At 43.5% G+C, this 10,325-nt stretch overlaps 3 protein-coding genes across 3 annotated transcripts in view; 2 read left to right on the top strand and 1 right to left on the bottom strand.

Annotated features, from left to right (window-relative positions):
* Dnaaf2 (dynein axonemal assembly factor 2) overlaps window positions 1-3,065 on the top strand; it is a 7,435-nt gene extending 4,370 nt beyond the window's left edge. The window contains exons 2-3 of the mRNA XM_031355804.1: window positions 210-353; window positions 2,200-3,065. Of these exons, the coding sequence (XP_031211664.1) occupies window positions 210-353; window positions 2,200-2,706 (651 nt within the window). The 3' untranslated portion in view covers window positions 2,707-3,065. The remainder of the gene's footprint in view (window positions 1-209; window positions 354-2,199) is intronic.
* Window positions 3,066-5,547: 2,482 nt separating this feature from the next.
* Mgat2 (alpha-1,6-mannosyl-glycoprotein 2-beta-N-acetylglucosaminyltransferase) lies at window positions 5,548-8,163 on the bottom strand. Its single transcript, XM_031356686.1, has one exon. The coding sequence runs from the start codon at window positions 7,663-7,665 to the stop codon at window positions 6,337-6,339; it is 1,329 nt and encodes a 442-aa protein (XP_031212546.1). The 5' UTR covers window positions 7,666-8,163; the 3' UTR covers window positions 5,548-6,336.
* Window positions 8,164-8,201: 38 nt separating this feature from the next.
* On the top strand, window positions 8,202-9,785 carry Rpl36al (ribosomal protein L36a like). The gene is made up of 2 exons (XM_031356685.1): window positions 8,202-8,335; window positions 9,369-9,785. The coding sequence occupies exon 2, from the start codon at window positions 9,398-9,400 to the stop codon at window positions 9,716-9,718; it is 321 nt and encodes a 106-aa protein (XP_031212545.1). The 5' UTR covers window positions 8,202-8,335; window positions 9,369-9,397; the 3' UTR covers window positions 9,719-9,785.
* Window positions 9,786-10,325: the final 540 nt, after the last annotated feature.

Below are 10,325 nucleotides of genomic sequence, written 5' to 3'. Positions count from 1 at the left end.
AAAAAAAAAAAAGAAGAAGAAGAAAAAGAAAAATGCTCTTTGTAAGATCATCCTGGTGGGGAAAGCACCTCTACTTTAGTAAACTTAGGAAAAGCATCACAACTTCCCTTTCTTCTTTCCTTTCTCTTCTTAGGTAGATCTTATGAACACACATTTTTCATATTAATTATATTCTGGGCAATACTAGACTCTTTCTCCTTTTACTTTAGGAAAGATTGTTTATCGATGAAGAAAATGTTAATGCGTTTCTTGAAGAGGCCCTTTGCTGCCCATTGGAGCAGGCGAGGTCTCTAGCCACGCCACTGATTGAGGTTCTTCAGGTTACTGATGAGCACATTCAGATCCATGCACAGGTAAGAGTTTAGTGGGCATTAAAAAATAATGACTGTTGGCCAAATGACTGCAGTTCTTCAGTTCTTGACATCAGAATTTGAAATAATGTATACAGAATGGATGGGCAGAGTTGTGGTAAGACTTCTATCTGCGTGTCTACTGTGTGATAAAACATTTTTATTTTCATGTTACAAATTTTATTGTGAGTAAACACCAGAGGGATTAAAAAGTCAGATGAATTTAAAATTTACTAAACAGCAGTTGAACTTGCAAGTGAACCTTAGAATTTTACAGTTAGACAACTTTAGTAGTTTGTCTTGTTGTGTTTTAAAACCTATAATCTTATATCCTGCGTAACATTTATAAAAGCACCACAACAAAAGCATTTTAGGCTCACACAACTCAAAAAAATATTCATCATGGCCTCACTGCTAATTCAAGAAAAATATTTATATGGTAGCAACTTCTGCATATGTATTGTGTCACACATGTGGGCACACAAACAGTAAAAACGTTTATATGTTTGAGTGTTTTGCTACATGTATGTCTGTGTACTACACTTGTGCCTGGTGCCCACAGAGGCTAGAAGAGAGCATCGAATCCCTTGGAAGTGTAATTACACAGCTATGAACACCATGTGGGCTGGGAATTGAACCCATGTCTTCTGGAAGGGTAGCCATTGAGCCTGTTCTCTATCCCCTAAATAAAACATTTTAAAATCTGACTTTTAGTAGGATAGATTTTTTTAATCCCACAATATTCCTCCAGTTATGTGAGTATATTTAGAAAGTTTGCAGAGATAAACAAATCTCTTTGGCTTTCAAATCATAGAAATGATATCATAGAATTTACTCGTATTTTAGCTGAATATGGCCAACCCTGGACAAAAACCACCTAGGAACTAGCCTTCCTGACTGAGTAAGAAAAGTCACAAAATTCAGCAATGCCCTTTTAGTAACTAAAGGTGTTTGTAGGCACTCTTTAAGAGCTTGGTCCTCTATTGTGAAGGAGATGAAGAATAATTGAAAGGAATTTTCTTTTTTTAAATTTTAACCAGGCTTGTTGGTGCAGGTCTTTAATCCTAGAACTCAGGAGGCAGAGGCAGGTCAGACTGATCTACATAGGGAGTTCCAGGACAACCAGGGATGTGTAGAGAAACCTTGTCTCAAAAGAAAAAAAAAAGAAAGAGAAAGAGAAAGAAATGCACATATAAAATTTTTATTTTATGTGTATATGACTGTTTCATCAGCATGTATATATACATACTTGTTATAACAAGTGTGCTGGGGTGGGGTGGATGCTGGTGACTGAACCTGGTCTTCTCAGCAGGTGTCCTTAATTGCTAAACTATTTCTCCAGTCTTAACTGAAAGAATTTAACTAGAAAATCAAAGCCACCAGTCATGTGGCTTAATTTCAGGCAGGTCTCTAGTTCCAAGCCAGACTCTGTCTTAAAAAAAAAAAGTAAAGGCTGAAGAGATGGCTCAGAAGTCAAGAGCACTTCTAGAGGTCTTAAGTTTAATTCCCAGCAACTACATGGTGGCTCATAACCATGTATACTGAGATCTGGTGCCCTCTCCTGGCCTGCAGGCATACATGCAGGCAGAGCACTATACATAATAAATAAAACTTTAAAAAATTATTTTAAAGAAAATTGAATGTAGTTTGAGGTTGAGGTGGCTCAGTAGGCACAGTACTTGCTGAAACCATGTAAAGGTGAGAGGACAGCACTGCCACCTGTGTGGTGAGAGGTGAGAGCCAGCTCCTACAAGTTGCCTTTATCACGCATGAACACACATACATACATAAAAGCTATGATTCAATTTCTGTTGCTTTAAGTACTAATTTGCTATTTCTTTTGATACAGTTGCAAGAATGTAGTGATCCTGATGGGCTTCAAGGAAAGGAAAAAGGAGTTGAAGAAGGATGTCCTCCAAGTGAAAAAGAAAAAACTGGACATTCTCCCACCTCTCCAGCTGACCCTGATTCATCTGTAGCAGTTGAAGCACTGAAAATAAACACGTGTGGGTCAGCTGTGGGCGTTCAACACAGCTGTCCTGATGTTCCTCACGTGCTGTCCGGGAAACCTCTGCAACCAGAGGCAAAAATGGATCCTGAGTTTGTAAGAGAAAGCAGTACTACCTACTCGGCTGAGGAAAAGGAAAATATAGAAGAGCCAGTAATAACTAAGGAAAAAAAAATAGATGGAGACCACCCATCTTCATTATTGAACAAAACTGTAGTTCAAAACCTACCTGCCTTTGACACTATAAAAGAGACCAGTATGCAGGATGGTAGTGTGCAGTTTATTAGGGACCACACAACTCACTGTGCATTCAGTTTCCAGAATTCCTTGCTATATGATTTGGACTGATGTATATAATTTTGAAATTATTTGGAGTCAAGGAGATGTGTTGACACATGGGTCATCACATACATATAGAAGTCAGAAGGCTCCAGGTCGTCAGCCTTGGTGGGAAGGGTCTGTGCTCACTGAGATCTGTCTGGCCCTTTAGTTTGTGAGACATAGGCTGGTTCTGTATTCCCTTTGTAGCCTGACCTACCTTCAAAGTCTTCCTGCCTCAGTTTCTGAGTGCTGGGAGACTGTGGCATGCATCAGCATGCTGGGCTTTAAAGATACTTGAACTACAAGTATATCCTGGGTTTGTGTTCAATTTGGTTTTTATATTACAGTTTCAAAATAAAGATTTACAGTTACATTTGTTACCTACATTCTCAAGAATGCAATTAACTGGAATATGGAGGAATACAATGCTAAAATTTGTTCATATGTTCCAACATATGTATACTGGAGATAGATTTTTAAGAAAGGAAAGAACTCTACTAATAGATAATGATCTAAACCAGTAGAAATGAAATTAGTTACTTTTGTACCAATTTTCATATAAATCTGTCACATATAATTTAAGATAGTTTGGGTATAGTTGGATAAAGGTGCCTGCCGGCAAGCCTGACAACCTGAGTTCAATCCCTGGTACTTGCATGTTGCAAAGAGAATCTACTGTAAGTTTATTCTGACCCCTATACCTGTGGCATACACAGATAAAAATATATCTTCAAGTTGGGTGTGGTGGTGCATACCTTTAATCCCAATGTTCTGCATTGCAGGTGGGTCTGTAAATTCAAGGCCAGATCTACAGTTCCAGGACAGCTAGGGCTACAAAGAGAACCTATCTCTAAGAAAAAAAAAAAAAGAGATCATTCTTTTGGGGGCTGGAGACAATGGCTGAACAGTTTAGGGCCCTTGCTCTTGAAAGGACCCAAGTTTGATCCCTACCAGCCACATTAGAGCTCCTAACTATCCTAATTTGAGGTTCAGAGGATTTGATGCCCTCTTCTAGCCTATATGGGCACCAGGTACACATATGGTGAACATGCTGGGCAGTGGTGGCACATGCCTTTAATCCCAGCACTTGGAAGGCAGAGGCAGGCAGATTTCTGAGTTCCAGGCCAGCCTGGTCTACAGAGTACCAGGACAGCCAGGGCTATACAGAGAAACCCTTGAAAAACAAAACAAACGTGAACATACATACATGCAGTCAAAACATCAATACACATACAGATAATTTAAATTTTTAAGATTATTCAAAACCAACTCTAATTTCTTGGAAGTTAAAGTATTAAAAACATGTTTTGGTTTTAAAGAATGTTAAAAATTTCTAGAGGCTGGAGAGATGGCTCAGTAGTTAATGCTAGCTGCTCTTTGAGAGGATCCTGGTTCAATTTTCAGCACCCACATAGCAGCTCATAACTGTTAACTCCAGGCCCATGGGATCCAATGCTTTCCTCTGACCTCCGCAGGTGGCATACAAATACACATGCAGACAAAATACCCACACACGCACAAAAATAAATTTAGAACAGGAATTTAAAAAAAACCTGGCCATTTGTTATGACAGAAAAATTGTCTCTTATGTTAAAACCAACTTTTTAAAATCAATTTATAACTCCTAAAATGAGATCAAAAGAGGAGATCCAAAGAGATTTGTGGGTTTTTTTCTGAAATATTTTAGAACAGAATGAAAAAAAAATATAAATGAAGAAATCTCTGTGAATGTCATCACTAGCCCCAAGGCCATGAGCTGACCAAGTTGTGTTTCAGACAAGGCTACTGATTATGACTAGCCTTTGAACACTCCTGAAAATCACTTTTGTCCTTTGAACTGGTGATATCAGGTTATGATACTACACAGGAGTGTAAATCCTGGAGAATGGATTTACATCTCTCCCCAGACAATGTTGAGCATTATGCACTCAAGAGTATACTTGGGGTACAGCCCTGTGTTGCATGCAAGAGGCTCTGTAATCCCAGCTGAAGGCAGAAGTGGGAGGATTGTAAACACAAGGCCAGCCAGAGAGAGCTATGCACACAAACCAATCTTTAAACAAGCAAAAAGAATAAGACAAAAAGTGCACGGAGTTCTGTCCCTGACTCACAGGGTAGAGAGCTAACACCCTCTGACCTTCAGCATGTACTACCAACACACACGTGCTCACCCACACGTGCACACAGGGTACAAATGTGGTAAAACATTTCAAAAGCCAAAACCCAGACAACTTTGCTTCACTCTGAAAAAGCACACACATCTCCAGTATGAGACTGGTGAAAATAATTCTTGAGACTCTGGTTCAAATGATCAACAGTCATCTTTATACAGAAATGAGTCACCCATATTTTTTTTAAACAATTATTTCATGGAAAAGTAATATAAAATATGGAGTAATAGCCAGGCGGCGGTGGTGCACGCCTTTAATCCCAGCATTTGGGAGGCAGAGGCAGGCGGATTTCTGAGTTCGAGGACAGCCTGGTCTACAGAGTAAGTTCTAGGACAGCCAGGGCTACACAGAGAAACCCTGTCTCGAAAAACCAAAAAACCAAACCAAACCAAAAAATATGGAGTAAGCCTAAAGATTGCTTCTTATTCCTGTGATTGTCCTTTTAAAAGTATTGCAGTCACAGCTGGCACCAGTTCTGCTGTACCTTGGCAAAACTGAACTTTGTATCATTTCTGGCCTTCGAAAACCATTTAGGCAGTACTCCCTTATGCAGCAGCTTTTCTTATTGTTCATTATCTATGCCTGGCTAATTTGAAAGCCAAAAAATTTCTTCCTACGAGAATGCACTGTCATGAACAGACTTCACTTTAAACTCATACAATGTATAGCTAAAAATATTAAGATATAATGCTCATTCTCAAAACTTCTAGAATGCCTTTATTGATACAAGTAGAAGATTCTGCAAAATGATTAGGGAGTTTTTTGCAAAAATGAGTATTTTATTTTGGCAGCACTAAAAAGAAAAAAATTCAAGACCATTGTTTTTCTACATTGAGGTGAAAACATTGCTTAAACTTTCTTATTAATCAAATACATTCCAAAAGAAATCATGTAATATGTATGTTGAAAGCACAGGCAAATCTTAACACAATAGCACAGGAATCAGTAATACTGAACATGACTCTTCCGACAGGGTGCTTAACCAATGTAAAACTTCTGAGTTATTGAACCAGTCAAATAATTCCTTTCTAATAACTGTCAATCGTGAAGCTGGGTCTGTCCCAGCAATACTCTAATGATTTCACTGTAATACTTTTTACTGTTGTCGACAGTTTTAAATAATCTTGCTATACTTAAAATAACTTTTGAAAGTGGAAAAGTATACAAAGTTTTAGATAAAAAGGTTTTAACACATGTGATTTAAATAAAATTTCCCCTTTTCTTTTTTTATCAATAATCTAATGATTACTTTTAAGCAGATACAGACTGAATTTTAAAACCCAAGTCCCAAAATGAAAATTCAGTTTGAAATTTTAATCAGTCATAACTGAAAAGGATTACTATGTATTTGGACACCTTTTACACAATTTATGTATTAAAGCAGAAACCAGTTCCTATACCCTTTATTCAACTGTATATCCCATTGAGACAAATATAAAAAATAGAAGACTGTCACTTTTGCTTTTGCAATTGTGATTTTTTTTTCTCACTGCAGTCTTCTATAACTTTTACAGAGTTCATGGTCCCTAATATCGCCCCACCCTCCATTTTTCCTAGGTGGGGAAAGGGCTGTCATAGGAAACTTCTCACCGATAACTAGAGTTTCTGGAAACATGTACTGTTTGTTATTATTTAATAATGACTCAATTTGGGCACTCTGGGTGGATGGCCTACATGTTTTCTTGTGATGCATACCACAGTCTCCAGCATGAAAAATCCTAGGAGCCTGAGGAACTAAGACTCTCCAGGTATTAGGAAGACAAGCTAGAGTCAAATATTGAAGAGTCCAGTCCCAGTTATAATCATCATAAGTACAGAAAGTGTCTGTGCACTCCATAAGCTTCTGATATGCATCTCGGGTCAAGGCTAGCCCCATATTGTGCTCTGTCGATTTCCAAGTTTTCACATCTACTTTGTCAGCAATGCCATAGAAACTCCGAATGGTGGTGTAGGTCCCTAGAGAGAGGACGTCACACCCAGGACACTCCTGCTGCTTCAGTTTCCACATCTTTTTGAAGACATGGTAAAAGTCTGGGGCTAAGTAGTGGTCCTCTTCCAGGAAAAGTATAAGGCCAGTGTAATCTTGAAGAACTTTGACTCTTTCCCATACAAAATGCAGCTTCCACCACCAATGATGTTTGGTTTGCGAGAATTTGGCCTCCCTGTAATGGCCGAAGGAGTCAGGGTATTCGGCATTGATGCACCCCAACTTTAGAGCTGCATTCTTCTTTAGGTCTCTGGGGCAATCTCTGGGGTCGCTACCCGGAAACTCACTAGGGTACAGCTGAATGCTGAATGGAAAGAACACTTGCAGAACCGGGCAGAAATCCACCTTAGAGATCAGATTATTGATCTCGGCGGACCAGAAGTCATGGCTAAAGATGACTAGGACTTCATGAATACCCTGGGCTTTTCGGAGCGAGTCTATCAGCAACCTGAGGTATTCAGGCCTGTTATGCACCTGGACCACGAGCACCAGCTCCCCGGGGCTCCAGGTGCCGTCCTTGTCCACATTCCTCAGCATCTGATCGAAGTTCAACTGGTACACCAGGGACCGGTACCGCAGCGTCAGGTTGTCCACCTCCGGCCGCGGGACCGCGGGGACCAGAGGAGCGGCCGATTCGTTAGAAACCCTGCGGATGCCTACGGACGCGGCGAGATGGCCCGCGCCCCGTACGGGCTCCGCGTCCAGCAGCGGCGGGGCAAGGGCGTCGCTCTTCCTTTGTCGCCCATTGCTACTCCAGAGGACGAAGCCGCAGGCGGCCACCACGAGCGTCAGGATCAGCACCTTCCGTTTGTAGATGCGGAACCTCATGGTCTCCTGGGCTGGGAGCGCGGGCGCCGAAAGGAGCTGGCGGGGCCTCTGCACGGAAGGGGCGGGCGGGCGGCGCCGTCGCCTTGGCCTGGAGCCCTTAGGAACTGGCCCCCGCGGCGGGCCCTCGCTAACTCATCCCGGGCCCCGGCGTCCTGGGGCCCGAAGGCTCTCAACTGCCCCGCGCCGCCCGGGCTCTGCACATCCTCTTGGGCAGTTGCAGCTCCGGCAGCCGCCCAGCCGCTACGAGCCGCGGCGGCTCAGCGTCGCCTCGGTCCTCTCCATGCAGCAAGCGGCGTCCCGGAAGAAGCCCAGCCGCGGCCGCCCCGTGGCTCCTTTACCTGCGCTGCCCGCGGCCCTGCGTCCTCCGCGCGCTCATCCTTGCTCGCACGGCTGGAACGCCGACACCGAACGCTGCAGCCTCGCCCCGCTCCGGCGGCGATTGCTCTGACAAGCCGCGACTGGCCTGCGAGCTCCGCGGCCCTCCGGCCCACACCCTCCGCCCCGCCCCGCCGGACACTGGTTGGCGCTTCCCAGAAGTCTCCGGAGGAGGCCGCTGCTTATTGGCTCGCGGTCCCGTCGCTCAGGTTCAGTCCCGACTTCCGGCTCCGTTCTTCCCTTTCCTGTTCGGCTCGTGCGGTTGAGGCGGGGGATTGCTGCGGCCGGTCTCTCGGTAAGTCTGCAGCGAGCGGAGCCGTGGCTGGTTCCTTGGGGACCGCGGTCGCCTGGAAGCCGGAGCCAACCGAGCTCTTTGAGGCGTGGGGAAGGGGCCGGCGCTGCCCGCCGAGGCTTGAGGTCTGCCCTGCGGCTTCCTCGGAAGAGAAGCTCCAGCATGGCGGCTCCTGGGCCGCGAGGCGGGCGTGCTGGCTGCTAACGACACGTCAGCCTTCGGGCCGGCTGGCTGAGTGACGGGGCTTTAGAGGGATAAAGCCAAAACAGACTGACGTGGCTAGGGGGAAGGAACGAGGCCGGCTGTTGCAGAAACTACTCTTGTTTCGTTGTACGCCAATCATAGCTAGGAAATGGAGAGAATTGATGTGGGGCAGTCCGACAAAAAAAAAAAAAAAAAGCTCAACTCTGCCCGGACGCCAACACTTGTCCTTGCAGTGAGCCATAGTAAATTGAACGCTGTGTCTGTTTTGGGGAGAACTGGAAAGGCTACACCAAGTCTCAGTTGTCAGTTGCTCCCCCCCCCCTCCCCCCAATGCTCAGGTAGACCTCTGCTAGCCATCCTCTGCCTCAGCCTCCCAGGACATAACTCTATCAGGTCTGATTTTTGTAACTGTTAATGTCTCGTTTTATTTAAAAAAAAAAAAAAAAGCTACAGTTTTTCTATAGGCTTGAAGTGGTGAGGATTGAACTCCGATGTTTAACCACACTAGGCAAGTGCTCAGCCATTCAGTTGCTTGTCCTGCCCAGCCTCTGAGGCACTCAAACAGTCCTACAGTGCCTGGCCTTACACATTTTTTTTTCTTCCCTCGAGACAGGGTTTCTCTGTATAGCCCTGGCTGTCCTGGAATTCACTTTGTAGACCAGGCTGGCCTCAGAAATCTGCCTGCCTCTGCCTCCAAAGTGCTGGGATTAAAGGCATGCTTCACCACTGCACATTTTTGATCATTGCTGTTTTTTATGTATTCCTACAAATTATCTGTTTAAAACTTTTGAATTTCAAGATTTTTAACGCTTGAAACTTTATTATACTACAGTTTTCATCGTAGACACTTCTACTGCAAAGATGGTCAACGTACCTAAAACCCGAAGGACTTTCTGTAAGAAGTGTGGCAAGCATCAGCCTCACAAAGTGACCCAGTATAAGAAGGGCAAGGATTCCCTGTATGCCCAAGGAAAGCGGCGCTACGATCGGAAGCAGAGTGGCTACGGTGGGCAGACAAAGCCAATTTTTCGAAAGAAGGCCAAAACCACAAAGAAGATTGTGCTCAGGCTTGAGTGTGTTGACCCCAACTGCAGATCCAAGAGGATGCTGGCCATTAAGAGATGCAAGCATTTTGAACTGGGAGGCGACAAGAAGAGGAAGGGCCAAGTGATCCAGTTCTAAAACTTGTGTTCTCTGAAGCAGTAAAAAAATGACCTGCTAGAGAATAAAGTTACTGTTAATATACTAAGTCTTGTGTTTTCATTCTAAGTAGAATTGCATCTTTAGGGGTTTTTGTTTTCAAACACACTTGGAGTCAGGGTCTATCTCTGCCTTCTAAGTATTAGGATTACAGAATTGCACTCTTTCTATGGTGCTCTGTTGGATTGAACCCAGAGCTTCCTGCATGCTAGGCTAGTATACACTAAGTGTCCTACAAGAAGTTATACAGATAACCAATAGCTACAGAATAGTGATCACAAAGCAGACATTGTGGTTATGTAATTCATTTTCCAGACCTGGTGGCAAAGATGTCATCATTCCACTCAGAATGGCTTGCAGACTAACATTTTATTGGTCACATCTTCCACTAGATATTTTCAAATTTGCTATTTAATAATTGTTCGTGATATTTTAAGTATTTTCAGGCTTGTTGATGTTGGTTAACTTACCATGGACAGTGATACATATGTTGGATAACTCATTCAAAAAAAATCCATAAGGCCGGGCAGTGGTGGTACACACCTTTAATCCCAGCACTTGGGAGGCAGAGGCAGGCGGATTTCTGAGT

The sequence above is a fragment of the Mastomys coucha genome, unplaced genomic scaffold (assembly GCF_008632895.1).
Source record: "Mastomys coucha isolate ucsf_1 unplaced genomic scaffold, UCSF_Mcou_1 pScaffold6, whole genome shotgun sequence".
Lineage (NCBI taxonomy): Eukaryota > Metazoa > Chordata > Mammalia > Rodentia > Muridae > Mastomys > Mastomys coucha.
The sequence above is the reverse complement of the archived record's forward strand: the minus strand, read 5'-3'. Positions and strand labels throughout refer to the sequence as shown.